The sequence below is a fragment of the Accipiter gentilis genome, chromosome 4 (assembly GCF_929443795.1).
Source record: "Accipiter gentilis chromosome 4, bAccGen1.1, whole genome shotgun sequence".
Classification (NCBI taxonomy): Eukaryota; Metazoa; Chordata; class Aves; order Accipitriformes; family Accipitridae; genus Astur; species Astur gentilis.
In genome coordinates, this window is record NC_064883.1 from 6,702,003 (window position 1) to 6,721,163 (window position 19,161).

At 36.7% G+C, this 19,161-nt stretch overlaps 1 protein-coding gene across 1 annotated transcript; it reads left to right on the forward strand.

The window, feature by feature from the left end:
• The first annotated feature begins 1,081 nt into the window (after nt 1-1,081).
• EFHB (EF-hand domain family member B) lies at nt 1,082-17,978 on the forward strand. The gene is made up of 13 exons (XM_049798905.1): nt 1,082-1,147; nt 1,467-1,529; nt 2,448-2,591; nt 4,961-5,141; nt 5,770-5,880; nt 7,887-8,016; nt 8,979-9,062; nt 10,859-10,926; nt 12,351-12,502; nt 13,315-13,522; nt 13,901-14,107; nt 14,643-14,824; nt 17,814-17,978. Exons 1-13 carry the CDS (start codon nt 1,082-1,084, stop codon nt 17,976-17,978), a joined length of 1,761 nt encoding a protein of 586 aa, XP_049654862.1.
• Nucleotides 17,979-19,161: the final 1,183 nt, after the last annotated feature.

Sequence of the window (19,161 nt, forward strand, 5' to 3'; positions counted from 1 at the left end):
AGGTAGTTACGCACCCCTACTGCCTGGTAGCCCAGTTACCAGAGAGCAATCACTGCCCAAGCCTCTCATCTTGCATTTGTGGGAAAGGGTCCTGAGAATTAAATTCTAATTTAGCTTCCTTCATTTTAAATCCTTATCAAACAAATGTTAGAGCTGAGAATAAAATGGCAACAGCTGGTAATGTTTGTTAATTAATTACAGTTGAGGTCTGTATGTTTATCTAAAATTGGTTTTGCCGTCATAGGTCTATAGAGAATGGAGCAGGGTGTGATTAAATCAGGTGTTTTGCTGGGAAGATGGGGAGAGTTTACTAAATGTCACCTGAGAGTAAAAGTCTTTGTAAGAGCTGAGGGGCTTTTAAACAGCGGTCAAACTTGTTCAGTCTTACCCACACTGCTTTCCTGAAATAATCTGCCTCTGTTTCTAAAAGGCAAATACAGTGGTTGAGATATACGATGTGTTGATTCATTTAAGACAAACAGTAAGAGCGTTCACGCGTCCTGATCTATGGGTAGTGCTGACAGGCTTCTCTCAGCCACCTCTGTGCCGTTTTGTAGATGGGAGTTGCAGTTTTCTCTAGAGGAACAGTCTCAGTACAAAATATTTTATTAATATGTTTATACATGTGACAACAGTTGTGAAAGGGCCTGTATTTTTTATTAGAATAATTAAAGATTTAAAGTTTGATCAGACTTTTGACCATGTAAGACTTTCAACCCAAAGAAAACTCAACCCACCTGTCTGAAAGCTGGTGGATTTTGAAGAACTTTAGTGATTGGTCTAGGAAACATACTACCTCTGCAGTTGGACCTTAATTATTTTCTCAGATCATGATGGACATGAAATAGCCTGAGCGCATTTTGTTTCCTGGCTTTCTCCAGGGGGTGTGAGGGCGACGGCGGGCGGGGTGTGAGGGCGACGGCGGGCGGGGTGTGAGGGCGATGGCGGGCGGGGTGTGAGGGCGGCCGCGCCGCCCGCCCCGCACGAGCGCTGCCGTCGCTGCCTCCAGGGGGCGCGGTGGCGCCGCCCGCCGCCGTTACCAGGCCAGTGGGGTAAACGGCCGCCGCGGCCCCATGCCGCCATGGCGGGGATGCTGCGGCCCGTCTATGAGGGGAGGTTCACCGACAAGTTTCCTGAGCTGTCGGCCGTGAGTGCCTTCGCCGAAGGGGTTCCACCGTGGCCGCGGAGCCGCCCGCCCGCTTTCTGCGCGTTTCTGGGGCCGGGGTCTGGCCGTGGGCTGGGGGAAGAGGCTGGAGGAGGGGCAACGTGTGGGGCAGGCAGGCACATTTCGCTTCGGTCCCCCCTCTCTCCCCCCAAAATGTGTGTGGCTGCTTTTTTCCCCCCTTTTATCAGAACGAAGACAATAAGACAACATCTCGTGCAGGGTGGTAGATCCCAGTTTGGCTTATTGTGCTTATGAGTACAGTGGGTTTGGTTATGCCTTACTTTTTGGTTGTATTGTGTAGGCTGGAAAGTTGCATCCCACTGGCGATACGGCTGCGAGTTGCCTCACTGAGGTTTTACCCAGGGTGAGTTGGTTTTTCACATGCTCTTTGTGAAACTTTTGTAATGCTTTCCCATTAGCGCTTGTGCTTTGAGACAAGCCCTAAAAAAAAAAAAAAAAAAAAAAAAGTCAGTGAAATCTTGGTCTCGTATTCTACATCCCTTCTCTTTAGAAACTGCTGGTTTTTTCCCAATGTTCGTTTCTGTTACTTGGGATCAGAGAGAATTGCTGGTAGGATTGTAAAATGCCTCTGGCAGTTCTTTTTCACCATGCATGTTTTACAAAATTCACCATGTTTGCTTAGATGGGACTAAGTAGAATTGTTTTAGACAGTTTTTCTCTGGTAATACAACTATAGTGATTATTATTAGGAATTACTATTACTTCTGATGGAGATCCTTTTTCTTTATCAAGGATGCCCCTCAGAATTGTGCTTCCCACTGGCCCTTCCCCATGCCCCTGAAGAGTCAGAGGATACTGAGACACAAACGGATCCCTTAAATAGCAACTCTCCCTTTAAATGGGTAATTAAAAATAACCAAAACTGTGGTTAAAATAATTTCTGAAATTGCTTCATTGGTGGTGGAATTGTTGTGAATCAGGTTAAAAGTTTTTGAAGTTGATAAATATAACATCTACATTTCATGAACTGTATGTGAAGAAGCTGTTATCCATCTTCAAGATGGAACCAGACAGTTGAAACTTAGCAACTCTCTCATTACTTCTCCTGCTGGTTTAGCAAAATTAGGCTGGGCTGTGTTGACCTTATGTTCAGAATATCAGCATCTGCAGGAGCATACGTATGGGTTACAGGCCTAAAACATCCTCATATTTTGTTCTTATCTCTGTGGAATCACACTGAAATGGCTGCAGTGCATTTTCTTTCCCTTAATATTTTGCAAATATCTGGTGTAAAATTGTTTTTGCTTTGCTTTATATATAGCCCATTACTCCAACTAGTGTGCGAAAGTTTCGAAATACAACAAATCCAGCTCCTGGTGTTGAAAGAATATTCTACGGCAGAGCAGATGATCCTGATATTGCAGCTCACTTGACACATGGCATAGAGTCACGTTCTTCACTCAGTGTAAGAATGTGACTTGTTTACTTTTGTTTAAGAATGGACTGCTTAAGAATGTCCTTAATAAGAGCAACTGATTTCTTCATAGTCAGAGATAAAGGTACATAGCTGGGTTATTTACACTGCAGCATTTTACCACGGATTATCTGGATTCTGAGATCAATTCATAGGATTTAATTATCATGGTTGAAATAGGAAAACATTTGAAATCCAGTGACTTTTATCTTATCAGTGACTTAACTTTTGCAATGACTGCTGAATTACTCATTTCATGTCAACATTTAAGTTAATGAACAGTCTCCTACCCACAAATTTTGCTGCTTTCTTTACTGATTACAGAGGTTAAACCTGCTGAGCTCTTAGCAAGAGAACTGCTATCTGAGAACGTGCTTAGTTCAATGTAATTATTATGTATTCTTTCTTATCTCTGGGTTGAAACAGGTTTTGTTAGCTAAAAAGTGATGGTTTGGATATGACAGACTATTTTGTCTGTATTCTTCAGAAATTATTTTTGTAATCTGTAATTAAACAACTAATCATTGGTGATTTTATCACATAATTATTGTTACATTCTCTAAAAATAACAGTTAGTAAAATATGCTTTTATGATGCATTTCATCAGCTGGGCTTGTAAATTAATCATTTTCAGTTTTACAAATGAAGAAGTTGAGGCAAAGAGGAGTTCAGGTCTCAAAAATAAGTCTTAAGGTTGGAACATATAAGTCCTGATATTAGAGGATGTTGAGTAGGACATCTGTTAGGCTGTCATGGTTTAACCCCAGCCAGCAACTAAGCACCACGCAGCCACTGACCCACTCCACCACCCCCCCGCAGTGGGATGGGGGAGAAAATCGGGAAAAGAAGTAAAACTCGTGGGTTGAGATAAGAACGGTTTAATAGAACAGAAAAGAAGAAACTAATAATGATAATGACAACACTAATAAAATGACAACAGTAGTAATAAAAGGATTGGAATGTACAAATGATGCGCAGGGCAATTGCTCACCACCAGCCAACCAACACCCAGCTAGTCCCTGAGTGGTGATTCCCTGCCCCCACTTCCCAGTTCCTATACTAGATGGGACGTCCCATGGTATGGAATACCCCTTTGGCCAGTTTGGGGCGGGTGCCCTGGCTGTGTCCTGTGCCAACTTCTTGTGCCCCTCCAGCTTTCTCGCTGGCTGGGCATGAGAAGCTGAAAAAATCCTTGACTTTAGTCTAAACACTACTTAGCAACAACTGAAAACATCAGTGTTATCAAAATTCTTTGCATACTGAACCCAAAACATAGCACCATACCAGCTACTAGGAAGACAGTTAATTCTATCCCAGCTGAAACCAGGGCATAGGCTTATCCAACATGAAAAAGAAATCAGGTTTTTGGTGTCCCTCCTCCAAAGTTTTACATTGAATGGATTGATTTGTTTAGCCTGTACTGTCTGTTGAAGACTGTTTCACTTTGCTTTATTAATTAAATATTAACTTGAGGAAGAGTTGGAATCTTAATGAGTTCGCTAAGCATGGGTTTGGATCAATTGTATTTGCTACTACGTTTTTCAGTATTTTTTTAATATAACATTTCACAAGAGTCTAATAATAAACCCTCTCTAGAGTCCCCATTACTTTCATGGGTAGCCTGAAAAATCAAATTATTTGTGAATATCAAAATACCCTGTTTTGACATTTTTGAAACTTTCTTTTTGAGATTTTTTTTTCCCTTGAAGTTGACCTAATTTTACAAGTAACTTCTATTGACCCAAGCACAGTGTGTACAGTGAGAAAAAAATTTTGTCCAACCTAGTGCTAAGCTTTGAAAAACCTGCTGAAGTAATTTCTGTTGGTATGTCAGTTTAGGGTGCAATATTAGTGTATATCTTGAAACATTATCTTTAAATTCTGCATCAGCAGAATTGGGAGTAGCTGTTTGGAGAACAGATAGTCTTAACTGCTAGTCAGTAGATGTTTTTAATCATAAGCACCAGGAGACTTCGTTCCAAAGATGTTATAACTATAATAATTTTCACACTCAAGTTTTTTGGTCATATTATAATTTGACTACAGTTTCTAATATACAGTAAGAACAGAAAGGCTGCAGTCTGAAATTTTGTAAATTAACAAGTGGAAAAACTCGCATAAAAATACAAAGTTCTGTCTCACAGTATGTATTTTATTTCACAATATGTATTTTATTTAGCTGGAGGTTTAGCATAGCATTGATTATTAGTGGTCTCAAAATACATCATATAAGATCTCATTAGAACACTTATGATCAAACTTTTGTTTTTGTGTCTGTGTGTGAGGGGGTAGCCATAGTGATGTGAATTAATAAATTTTGGTGGTTTTCCTGCCTCTTGTGTTGTTTGTGATGTCTTTAGGCAGCTTCATTGATAAATCCACTTCCTAAAACTAGTTTTCAACAAAAAATACAAGACAAAAAAGAAGCAATCTACTTTAGTAATCGTCAAGCATCCTTGGGCAGATCACATGATCAGTCTTCTATGTTGCCTAAGGGCTTGGATATAATTAATACTACATTTGGAACAAAAGTCATCCAAGGTAGGAAAATTTAGCATTAAATCATATTTCTTCTAAGTACAAGGTAATCTGCAATTTAGTGTCTAGCACATACTCTGTGCTTCCAACAATTCCAGCTTAATAGAAAAGTTATAGCAGTTATTGAAAGGCATAAAAATGTACTAGTATTTTTCAGTTATGATGAAGAAACAAGAACTGAGGACATTTGGTAACTAGTAGGGCTTTTGGCTCTGTTCCAGATCTGTCTTTGCAGATTTCCCCAGAGAACTGTTTAGGTAGCTGACAACTTACCTTCTTTTTCCCAACTATTCTAATAGGTCTAATACAAGATACTACCTTGACCTGTGAATCTTTCCTCCATAGATTGGAGCAAATCATGCATGTGTTGACCATATAACTCTTTTGCAACAGTTATCTATCTTCATCTCAGTTTCTGTGATTTTTTTTTTTTTTTTTTTCTCCCCTAGTCCCGTGTCATTTTGCCGTAAGATCCTATAGATTGACTAGAAATGTGGTAAGAAGCATCATTCTTCCACAGTATTAGCATCTTTTCTAAGAAGATATTGTTTAAAATTAAGAAAAATTAAACCAAACAAAACACCCATTGCCACTACCTCCCCCAACGATATATTTATTCCTTACTTTCTAGATATATCAGCTGGAGAGCTTATAAATCCACCAAAAACTTTTGAGGAAGTGGATAAAGAAGCCAGAGAAGGACATGATCTGTACATTGTGTCACACAGTGATTATTACGTGGGTAAGTTCAAAGACTGATACTAATCTGCATAAAAAGTTCTAATATAAATAAAGGTAATTGTTCCTCTTCGTGTCTTCAACACATATTGTATACTATTTTTGAGATATAAACTATTACTTTTTAATACTATATTAATACAAATTCTTTTTAAAAGTAATGATGTGAAAGAAAATACTTATATGCAACTGAGAGGCCATGACCTGTTTCTAGAACAGTAGATCATTTCATGGTGCGTGTATTAGTGTAAGAACTTAATGAAGGAGTTGGAAGCCTGATTTCTTTTGGGTGCTATTTGAAAAGCAAAGTATTTCCAGGAAACTAGAAACTGATAGATGCTCTGGTTGCTTATTGCGTTTGACATTGTCTGTGCTACTGAGAACAATCTCAGGCTTAGAGCCACAGACTGTGAACCCAGCCCATTCCATTAGTTTCACCTCTGGTTCCTCTTTTTTATCAGAATCCAAACAGAATTTCAGGGCAGCTAGACCTTCTGATGGGGGAGCTCAGCATCAAGTTCTGGTTATAAAGAATTTCAGGCTGCTGAGTGGCTCTCTGGAATGCAGGTTCCTCAGCCTACAGCATCCTGCCTGTGAGTCTGTCCCACAGCCTCTGTCTCTGCCCTTCCAGTGGACTGTGCCTCCACTGCTTTAGCCTCTGGGGACTGTACTTGTGTGAAGTGGTCTGCTTGGGGATGGTTACCCTTTATCTCATAGGTCTGCACAGGAACAGAGTGACTGATATGCAAATAGCACTCTGAAATGCAATACATGTATTACTTTTGCAGCCACTTGTATTTTTCCCAGTTCCATCATTTTGACTTAGGCTGAGAGACTTATATTGCTGCTCTATAAGATTAGTATTATAATAAAATTGCTTATTGGGCTAGAACTGACAGTTTTGTAGGTGCACGCCAAACATATAAGAAACTGCAGTACAGATATTTCAGTTGTAATAATGTAAATTTTATATGGAGATAGTTACGTAGAAGTGAAATTACAGCACTGTGTTCTCTCACTGAGAAATTCTATTACAAGTACTACTAGTACAAATTGGCCAAACTTGTAATTTTATTTCCTCACCTTTCTTAGGTGTTTTAATGGAATTATTCATTATCTGTTTCTGTCTCCTTTGTAACTTCTGTCCACAGGATCATGGAAAGGCCAATCCAAAACCAGACAGATAGCAAAAAAAAAGTAAACTATGTGCCCCAGTTTTGAACAATAACATAAAAATTCCATGTTGCCATACAGCCAGAGGAAGCCCTTATTGGAAAGCATGCAGTGAATAATATTTTTTGAAAGTTCTAATTGCCATTATTTTCAAAAGATGATTGAAAAGAGCTTGAAGAAAAGGAATGACTTTTTTTTTCTGTGACAAGAAAAGTGAGCTTGCAGCTCACTTACATAGAGTACTTATGAGATATTCTTGTATGCGAAACCTCATTTTATAGGCAAGACTGGATTAATAGATTCTTGAAAAAGTAGGGTAATATCTTGTTTACAGTGAAGTCAGTGGCAAAATTTCCACTGAAGTCAACATGGCAAGAATATATCTGAAAGTACAGCACCTCAAAAACATTTTTTTCCTTTTAGCATTTTTTTTTTTTTTTTTTAACAAATAGTAAATTAAATGGTACACAACACTGCTCAGGTACAAACATTGTAAAGTGATTTGTTTGCATGACCCTCACTACTTAGGTGATCTGGTATTTTTTCATTAATTCTGTTGGACTAGTCTTTAGTCAGACAAAAGGACATCCAACTATTTTACTACTGAAGCAGTTTTTGGTTTTCATTTTGCCTTTTATCTTCACTTTTGACAATGAGATTATTCCTAACTACTTAATAAACATGGGGAATGCAAATCAGTTATCTTTAATTTAACAGAATTGTTAACAAGTTATTTGCTTTTGTTTCTTCATTGTTTTGTCTTAAGAATGAAGATACTGAGTACATTTTTCTTCCTGAGGTGTTTTAAACAGGTTGAAATCCTTACTTTTTCCACAGGGGAAGCAATAAATAGGAAGTATGACTCGCCAAACTTCAGCAAGTCTTTTGTTTATGGAATAGAAACCCCTCACTTTAAAGATGGGCGAAGTGTATCCAAATCCTTAAATTGGCTCTATGATCTGCAATTGTAAGTTGCAGTGACTTAACTAGTTAATTAATGGTGTGAGTTCTCAAGAAGAGTAAGTCTTCATATTTGAAGACAATTTTACATCTTGCAATCCCATCCTTAGCTATATTTAAGTGAATAGAAAATGCAGAGAGTAATTTTCAGAATAGCTTACCCAAAACAGTTCTACCATAGTATAACAGCACTTGGCGTGTCTTTAAGCATTACGTAAAGACACTTTTGATTTTAAATAGCAAGATTTTTCAATTACCAAATTTGTGTTTGTCTTGCAGAGGAGTTGCTCTTTCCTTCTAACATATAATATTTTTTAATAATATTGAAAATTTGTTGAATATTGTTAAACAAATATGTGTGAGTTTGTGGTGGGTTGACCCTGCTTGGATGCCAGGTGCCCACCAAAGCTGCTCTATCACTCCCCCTCCTCAGCTGGACGGGGGAGAGAAAATATAACAAAAGGCTCGTGGGTCAAGATAAGGACAGTTTAATAAAGTGATAGCAAAGGTCACACACGAAAGCAAAGAAAAAACAAATGATGTTATTCGCTACTTCCCATCAGCAGGCGATGTCTAGCCGCTTCTCGGGAAGCAGGGCTTCAATACGCGTAGTGGTTACTCTGGAAGACAAAATGCCCCCCCCCTTCCATCTCCCTTCACTTAGCTTTTATATCTGAGCTGACGTCATATGGTATGGAATATCTGTTTGGTTAGTTTAGATCAGCTGTCCTGGTTATGTCCCCTCCCAAGATCTTGCCCTGCCCCAGCCTGCCATTGAGGGGAGGGCAAAAATGTTGGAGAGACAGCCTTGTTGCTGTGCCAGCACTGCTCAGCAGTAGCCAAAACACTGGTGTGCTATCAACACCTTTCTAGCTACTGATGCAGAACACAGTGCTGTGAGGGCTGCTATGGGGAGTATTAACTCCATCTCAGCCAGACCCAATACAGAGTTATTTTCATAATTTGTAGGAAGAGAGCGGCAAAAATTGTATCAAAACAAAGTGAGGATTTCAAGGAAAAATTTCAACCTCAGCTTGGAAAAGTTCTTGATCCGTAAGTAAGCAAAGATACCTTCCAAGAACAAGATGCACTCACATTTACCAAGTCTCCAATATCTTTTCTGTCTCAGGTAAATATTATAACTGTGCACTCAATGCTTTCACTGCAGCACTCACAAAAAGGGACTTTCTACTTGCCCTAATTAGGCTGATAAGTACACAAGTTACTAATGAGGACTGTACTGTGTCTATGTGGTAAAGTTAAGTCTTACTCTTTAAATGATCTATATCTGAGTTAATCAATTTGCATCAAGGAAATTACAAGCACATTGTAACATTCTGCGTGTCCGTGTCATGTTCCCCCCTGGTCTTTTGTGGTTAGGAAGGTTTGAAAGAACTGAAATGTCTCGCCTATTATTTGGGGATGTCACCGTTTTTCTTACTCTGACACTATTTTTGGTCATCTTTGTTTCATCACCTGTATTCTTACTTTATTACTTCTTTGGAAAAGGACATGGAACTAAATTGTGTTATTACCTAGCAGCATGTATCAATCTCAGTCAAATAATTTCATTGCTTCATAAACCTCAGGTGATCTGGAACAGCTTTTTAATTTTACAAAACAGTTCTTATGAAGGGCTACAGTAGCCCTAAGGTACAGTGTTGTCAGGATACAGCAGTGCTAAAATCTGGGGTTCCTGAACGTATACAAAGACTGTCTTTGCAGATGCTCTAGATTTCTTCAAAATTGTGTCTGAAGACTCACAAACATTACTGACTTTGGTAGCAAAATTTAATTTTAAGTTCAGGATCACAGGCTTAAGTGACTATGGAGAATTATGCCCATGGTACCTGTAAGGAGTGAACACAAACGTAAACCAGTTTCTCCTCTCCCCTTCACTGTGCCCTAGCTTACTGTGAAGTAGACCTGGAGCATAAACAACATGAGGCAGTATGGTCAGGGAGCATGGGTTGCAGTGCAAACTCAAACCCAGCACTAATATTACAGGACAAGTGCAAGCTAACCTAATTTTATTTAGTGAATTTTACACCATCCACATCCTATGTGTAATATGAAAATAATAAAAGAAAAATACTCATAGTAATTTTTAGATTATAGTGCTTCCATCTCTGTGTGGGATTTTTTTGTTTGTTTGCTTTGTATGTTAGAACAAAGCACTCGTTCTGTTTTCAATTTTGATGGATATTTCTGATTCATGTAACAGTTTAATAACGTAACATAGAGATAAAATGAACATTACATCTTTTTCAAATTAAAAAGTAAAAAGCCAGTTCTTTAGTATTACCAACAACATCTTAATTTTCTGGGAAATAAAACTGGGCCCAGTTTTCCAGATTGGTTGCTGGTTTTGGTAGACACAAAATTGCATGTGAAAAAGCAGAGGTGTGATTCAATTTTTCCACTTTAGCCAAAAATAGTTTATTTGGAGACGTCATTTCAGTTGGAGATCTGGTTTGTCCTAAACTTTCCTATTATTTGACTAGTATGTTATAAGGGCTTTTCTCACTCATTTCTGTCATTGTCTTAGAAAAAACCCCAACTTTAGCATAGAATATTTTTCCTTTTAATGAGTATAAATGTTCAAAAAGTTAATGTTTACATTTGGTTGTGTTATATTACAAACAGCAAATGTTCTAAACACGTATATAAAGGGATGCTTTTCTGGAATGGCAACTTGAAGCAAAGTACTGATAAACAAATTTCAGGTGAACTATGTGTATCATCCCTCATTATATAACAGATGAGCACTTTTTTAGTAATGGCATGGAGTTTATTTTGGGTATTAATAAACTATTTGACAATTAACAAAGAAATATGCTTATTGACAGTATAGCAGAAACAATGAATGTTCCCCCAGGCCATACATTTGGAAAGTTACTCCGTCCAGATGAATATGGTAAGTTCAGGGGCAGAATAAAATCTTACCTTGTTGATAAAACTATGCTGAAGTAGTTACTGTTGGTTGTATAGCGTATAATTCTCCTAAAATCTTAGAGGCAAGGTACAAAAATTTGATGGTGACAGTAAATTTTTGGAGGGGATATTTGAGAAGAATTGAAGTTGCTAGTGGGAAAAAAAATGAATGCCAGAAATCAAGAAACTTTAGTTTTTTGTTTATCATATTGTTTTGGTTTTTGTTGATTTTTAAAGCCTCTGTATCTAAATGTAAACAAGATGGGAAATGGCAGAAAACTCATACTGACATCTAAGTGACAAAGTTAAAATGGCTATTTAAATCAATTATGTGTCTTTCAGTGATTTTTCCAGCACTTCTACAAAAAGAGTAAAATTAACAAGCAATAAATAAGAATAAGTTTTTGAAGGTAGCAGGAAGACAGAAAACAATGAAAATAAAAAATTATTAATTTTCTTTATGACAAAATTTTGAAATTTAATCAACTCAAACAGTCAATGTTGGGATTGATGGTGTTTTAACATTATGTTTAATAACTAGGGAATACAGTGAATAGTTAGGCAGCAAAAAATGTAAGTGGCTCAAAGTTATTTAATTAGTCAAGACCAGAGAAGGCTTGTTCAAATTCTGCATAAGCTTTTATACATGCTTTACTATGTAGTGTAATGAAGTTAAATATTTCAAATGTGGAGGTATGCTTGTCCTATAAGGAACAGCAGAAGGAATTGAACAAAAAAATTCATTATTAATAAGTAGAAAGTAATGCATGTACGTTGCTGTTAGAAGGGGATTAGGTGAGCTACTTCTATTTGTTATTGGAGTCTGAATGAAGTTATTGCACTTTAGAAATAGTGACCTTGGAGTCTTGGGGACTTGGAAGACTGTAGCTCAGTGTGCCAAACTGTTCAAAAATATTAATAAAGTTAGGATACCTAGAAAATGGGAAGAGTAACACAAAAATAGTACACTGTCATCCTAGAAATCAATGGTATATAATTATCTGAAATATTACACTGACTTTCCCATTGGGTCTTGTAAGTATCCTGAAATATGACAGACTGGAAGTGATAGATTAATAATATATGTTCTTTTGTTCTCAACTATCTGGACATCGAGTAACTCTTACTGCTATCAGAAGCTTTTGGAAGCAGTGGGTGGATTTGTGAAGCCATATTAAGAAGTTTCAAAATTATTGATATTAACTGCATGTGAGTAGAGAAATCATCATAGGGACCATTTGATCTTTTAATGCATTGGCTGTATCAGATGTTCAGCAGTGCTGAAAATCAGCATCTTGAAACTGAAATTCTCCTTTTCCTTAAGACTGTAAGCCATTTAAAAAAAAAAAAAAGAGTCTGTTTTTTGTATATGTGCAACTAATTGAGAAGTGTTTATTTTTATATGAGTTGGTGATCTTCTTCGCTGTCGGGTTCCATGTGAATTCCTCCGTGGCAAAGACAGAGAGAGAGCTGTCTTGACTGCAGTTCGGCAAAGTTTGAAGAAAGCTAACTATGAGAATTTTGACGTGTTAGTAGAAACATTCAGGCATTATGATAAGGTTAGTGCTTTGAAAAAGTATAAATGTAAAGGAATGTGTGACATTAGCACTCCTGTGCTATGGAGATACAGACATGAAGAAACATAAGCATAGCAAAGCAAATATAGGTGAAGATTGTAAAGAGAAGGTAACTTCATAGTTATTGGATGTTTGATCTACTGTGATATGCTATGGCATTAAACACAACACTATTTGGAGCCTTTCACAACAGTATTTGGCATATCCAAGTTAACAGCGAGCAAGGGATATGTGAGCAGGAGTAATCCTACCATTTTTTGCTCTTCCAAATTTGGTATTTCTCCTTAAAAGAAAAATGGTTGAAGGGTTTATGTTCATATTTTCTTCCAAGCTGTACTTTTTGACTGGGTCACCAAGCATCAGAATTTCAGATCTTTCCTTTTTTTCTCTCTGGAAAAAAAAATAAAAATTGATATTTCATATATAACATTAATTGTAATGTGTACAGAATGATTGATGCCTGACTTTCAAAAGAAGTCTTGGCTTTGCCTCAACATTTATGATTAGATTGTTATCTTGTCACAATACCCTGTTGCACTCTTTCACTCTCAAATCACTGTATTATTTAAGTTGAAAATTATTTATTGACACTTTAATATGCAGATTTTTAATTTTTAAATTACTCAGGGTTTCTTTTTGTACTCGGTAATGTTACTCTTCTGAAATGGTGTGCCTGGTGAGGGAGAGAGAGAGAGAGAGAGAGAGAGATAAAACCATGTATGTGTATGTGTTCCTTTTGGTGGAGCCTTTTTATAATGGCTGTTATAACAACTGTTTTATTTTATTTATAATAGAATGGTGATGGAATGATAGACAAGGTTGACCTACGAAAGTCCTGTTTTCAGCTTAATGTGCATCTAGATGAAGAACTTCTGGATTCCTTATTTGACTATTGTGATTTGGATAAAGATGGTCTGATTAATTATCTGGAGTTTGCAAACTTTCTGAACTGGAAAAACAAAATGGCTATTAAAGAGTTTGAAGAAAAAATAATTTCAAAAGGTAGATGACTTAATACTGGGAAATTGTGGAGATGATCTTGTTCTTACAACAGCTATTGAAAGGAGATTGCTGTTGTAGACTGGGTGCTCCTTTAGAAGGGTGGGATTTGGGAAGTGCATTTAGTCCTTGCCTACCACCAGCAGAGCCTCAGATACAAATGTATTTCGGAATCCTGGAGTTCCGTGTCGCATGTTGAGAATGTCCCATAAATCAGGAGGAAGTAAAAAATCTCTTAGAATCATCAGAAATGCAGATTAATTATGTCACCTACTTCATAGTTTTTCAGTTAGGATTTTAGGATTCAAACAATGGTTTTTACCTCTTCGTCTGTAATGTGCAGATAATAAATCCTGGCTGTACCATAACTTTTGTTTATAGGGAAAAAACTAGATGCTCCTGTTCTGACGGAAGACAGAAAGATAAATAATAAGCCACTGCTGAAGCAGGAAGATCTTGTGTTAAAAGAACTGGGAAGCTCAGAAAAGGCACCAAAGACACTTACAAGATCAGCAGAGCATGTATTTGCAAATTATCAAACAACTTCTTCTCAGTATAATGCTGTAGTAGGTGGTCTCCCAACAGCCTGTAAGTACAGTGGACTGTACTTTCTGACTTCTGAGAAAGTGAAACAAGACAAAATCAGGAACAAGTTTAAAAAGTATTGCTGCAGGTTCTACTAATGTACAATAGTGAAGTAATTTATCTAAACTAAGTTTGTTTAGGAATTTTGCTTGGAAATTGGCATGGCTTGGATGTTTGGCATGGTTAATCCGTTCAAAATGTGGAAGTTAATCTAGATGTCTTTGAGAAATTATGCTAGTAATTTTAGGAGAACAATGTTTTCTTGGAATCACCTAGAGATGTTTTCAGCTAGAATTACTGGATACATACTAGAATATTACTGGAAGATTTCCTGTTGTCACGTTTCACGATGTAGCTGAAGCTAGGAATTCTAAAAATATGAAAAAAGAGATGAGGAAGAGCATTATGTAACTTGTTATTGAACCTGTGTGAGATGAGGTATCAAATTTGTTCTTATTTCATACAAAATGTGTTATCCTCCCTGGCACTATCTTTACGTACAGGCTTTTCCATGCTGCCTGTTGATTGATTTCCACAGGTTATCCAGTGTGCGGTGTTCCAACTATTCGTTCAGATATTCCTGCTCCTCAAATTCGCCGCCTAAGTGACAGAACTAATTATGGTGATGAGGCCAATGCTTATGCATTATTATTCCCTTCTGTCTACAGTCAAAAGGGAGTGTATGAAAGAGACTTTTCTAAAACAAGACCAAAGGCAGAGGTATAGTACATTTCTTCAGAATATTCTTCCAAGATAAACGGACCCCTAGTCATGTGGGAGTGGAAAGTCATATTATCAAATAAACAGGTTGTAAAATTTGTTGTTGCAACATTACCATCTTTCTATCCAATTATCTGAAAAATATGTACTCTTCATTCAAAATTATTCATAAAGGTGGCAGATACTAATTTTATTGAGATCCAACTTCAATAAGTAATATAAGGAAGTACATCAGGTACTCACATGCTTAAATGCTGTGTCAAACGAGGGTTGGTAATTAATCTAGGGCTTAAGAGTCTATGACTCATTTTTGCAATGTGAGAAGAGCAAAAACAGTTGTGAAATTTCCATCCTTGCACATACTCAAATTTCTGACCAAGGTCCCAAGCAACGTTTTTTAGTGGTAAAGTTAGCCCTGCTTTGATTATGTGGTTGGATGGATAATCTCCAGAGATCTCTTCTAACCTAAGTTATTCTGTGAGTAGGTGTCTTAAAAAGACCCACAAGAAGATTTTTACAGCTGTATAAAACTAGTTTCTATCACTCAGGGTTGGATGTTCAGTGGAAAATTTTACCCAAGGTGTCCCTCCTCAAACCAACTTGCAGGGTTTGCTAATGGCAGATTCAGTAAACTGCTTGAATATACTTTTTAAGTGCTCTGCTGCATCACGGTCGTAGGCTTAGATCTACAAAGGACTTGTATAGTGAAAGAGGATATAGGGAGTCACACATGAATGCTGTGCCATCTCATATTTCTGAAGAGAAAGATAGGAAGTGATACTGTAGGGACTTACTTGAGGACACTGTGATTTTTCTATCTGATATCTCTGGGGACCGCTACCACTGTTATCTCACAGCCCAGACTTCCTCCCACATAAATACTAAACCAACTTTGCTGCTTCTTCAGTATTGTGTACTCTTTTGCTTCAACATTTGTATGCATTTTCTAGTAAAAAAATATCAAGAGATAACTTCATTACCTGAAATACAATTTATAAGATGTTCATAACAAAATGTGAAATTCCAATCTAAAATGAAAAAAGAAGCCTTGACAACCTCTCCGTCTCTACTAGTCATTATATTCAGTCACTTTGAAAGTGGATCTGGAACTTGAGTATATATTTTACAGAAAAAAATGTTGCTAGTTAGTGACTGGGGATGTAAAAGGTGTGGTGACATGTTATATACGTATACATGAAACAGCTTGTCAGAATGTTGTGTACATGAGCATTTCCCATTTTATAATCTAGCTCTGAAGCAGGAAATTTGTGCATGCCGAATATAGCTAACAGTAAATACAATTCATGCTTCATTGAGAAGCCCATTATACCTGTCAAGCACTAGATAGAACTCTTCTCTGAAGTTGTAATGTGGCCTGAGATGTCATACTCCATTGTAGACTATACAGGCTGTACAGAGTTCAGTATGGCACCACCTCTGAGTGTTAAATCACCCTATACTCATGAAATAGGCTGTTTCAGTATTTTAGTGAAGGTCTTTGATTTATTTTGATATGGAGCATTAATATTTTCAAACATGCAATAGCTAATGAAATTATTATATGAAAGCCAAGAGTCATTTAATACTACCAGTTTTAGTATAGGCCTGTAGAAATGAATGCAAATTCTGACTATAAAGCAGTTTCCCAAGGTGACTCTTCATGTTGCAAAAGAAAAAAAATAGTTCTAGGATCTGGTGTTTTCTCCACTGGAATTCCTCCTAGTCTACTGAAGAGAAGTTAGGTAACTGAGTAATAGTGTGTAATTTATATTCAACATGATCATGTTGATAAAAGGTAAGGGTCAGTTTAACACCGTCTGCACATTTGATAGTCTGTGGTTTAGTCAGCAATTATTTTATGGCTGTTGATGAGCCAGGACAGAGTTGTATTTTAATATGGTGAAGTCAAATTATAAGAGCATGTAGTCCTTTATTGTCCCTGCAACGGTATCCTGTAATGGAATATTGCTTTTAGTTTAACTTTTAAATTTCACTAGCTTGTTGAAGACATTAGATCAAATCTGGTTTGTTTTCCTCATGAGTAATATTATTGATTTAACTGAAACAACACCTGTGCTTAAAGAAACAAAATTTAGTCCATTTTTTCCTCCTGTAATTTCAGCTGGCATGAACTGTGATAGATTTATTGGCTAAGATGAAGCTGCAGATTTGCTGTACTGTGGATCAGGCCTATATTTATACAGAAGACAGTTTTAGAGAAAGATAACAAGGAAGGTTGATCTGACTGTGTTAAAGTTCTTACTTTATCAAAGCATGCATAAAATCTCCAGAGCATAAATATAATGCACATATACACACACACAATACAATTGAAAAAGCCAAACGTTTGCTAATACTAACAAAAACACAAATCATGTTAATATTCTTCTGAAGCCACCTTCCTCTAATACAGGTCAGTGTAATGAGCATACAGCAGGAAGCATCCAAGAGATAAAATACAGAAAAAAAAAAAAAATTCTGCTTAATTACTTTGGTGTAAAACTATAGCAAGACCCAAAGTTGATGTGAACCATTTCATTTTAGTCACTTCACTCACTTACCTATACCAATTGAAGATCTTGCATGTAGTATTCTTGCTGTGAAATGCAGACAATAATATAATCTGATTTATGTTGATAACTGCAAACAATACAAATATAATGGATAAACAGGACTTGACTTAGGGCTTTTAAAAAAACATTTACTTTTCCCTGAATCTCCTCTGTTTGATTTTTCCAATGTTGATGTTGCATCAACATTACTTTATTAACTAAAGACAATTTTGTACACCACAGCTTTCATCCCAATAAGATTCAGATTTACTTAAATAGGAACTTCTTTGGTTAAGGATGCAGGATGTGGTCTGTAGTTTTTGTTTAAGAGCAGGAAAATATTCTTTGGGAAACAGATTGCTAGTATATGTAAAAGCCAGACTATATAGTTTAACAAAAATGCTGACCAGAATTACATGAATTACTTTATTTTGTAGATTGCACAAATCCTCCACAACATTGGTGTGGACATTTCAGATGAAAGGTTTGAAGAGATATGGAAGCAAGCCTGTATGAAACATCAGAAGGAAGAGGTTTGTGTAGAAAGCATCAGGAATGTACTGGATGAGATACATGGATCACCCACAAAACCCAGTTGCTAATTCTAGTCTTTGGGCATTGCCTTTATTTAAATTGACATCAGTCACAATTCTGATGCTGAATACAATAAACATTTTCAATAATGTGTTTATAGAACTGGAATCCACTGTACTGTTTTTCTGAATAGTGGGCTCGTCACATATATATATGAATCTTACTGCTTCTGTTACAGTTAGTAGGAACTGATATCCGTAGGAATAAAAGAGGATACAGCATCTTTGTAAGTGGAATGCAAATATTTATCTTATATTTTTTATTATCTTTTTTACAGTGTTTCTAAGTCTAAATAATACTTTGAGCATAGACATAATACTACTTTGAGCATGGACACATTTTGCTTTTTTAATTTATTTTTTTCTCTTATAAATGGAAGGACACTTTTGAAAGTACTTAAGGTAGATATTTCCTATATTCAAGACCTCTTAAAGGTTATTATCATAGAGTGGCATCTTGTCTTGCTTCTGATGTTCCATATTTTCTTGTCAACAAAATGGTAGCTAACAGAGATCTGGTTGTGGTAAGTTACTTAACATGTTTAAAAATTCATGTGAGAAAGTGCTTTACAGCAAGATAGTAAGGAAACTGCATAGTCATGGGTGTGGGATCTAAAGTGTTGCCATGAAATAGACTCCATGAGAACCAGTGGATTAAGAAGTGCAAGAATAAATGCCCAGTTGTGTGGCAGAGGGCTCATATTCTTTATGCAAGCTTATGACTATTACGTAGTAGTATTCATCTTTCACAAACAAGAAAAAGAATGGATATTTCTAAGTGTATGTGCACATTACAGAAAAACACAGGCTAGGTAGTCAGAAAAGTTTTGGAGGGCTCTGTTCCCAGCTAACTGAGAGCTAACTGTTAGCTTGTGACCAATGCAATTTCTTGGGAAGAGGGATCTTCATAAATGAAAAGCACTTGAGGATCATTATGGAAATCTCAGTGAATATATATGAAGTCCAATAAGAATAAACAATGGAAACCAAGTAATACTGAAATCTGCAATTGTGAATTGGAATGTTCACACTTCGCCTACAGTACTGAGCTTGGTATAAAACAAATGGAAATTGTTCAGTATTGACAGTGAGGATGATTACTTTTAGACTTTTTCAAATTAATTGAAAAGAAAAATCCTTGCCCAATGTAATCTTAAGATCCAGGATTTCAGGAAGGATGTATTTTGTCATC

Coding starts and splice junctions, on each gene's coding strand:
- EFHB (XM_049798905.1), top strand. CDS start 1,082: ATGGCGGGGATGCTGCGGCCCGTCTATGAGGGGAGGTTCACCGACAAG. Junction 5,881..7,886: donor ACACAGTGATTATTACGTGG/GTAAGTTCAAAG, acceptor CTTTTTCCACAG/GGGAAGCAATAAATAGGAAG. Junction 13,523..13,900: donor AGAAAAAATAATTTCAAAAG/GTAGATGACTTA, acceptor TTTTGTTTATAG/GGAAAAAACTAGATGCTCCT.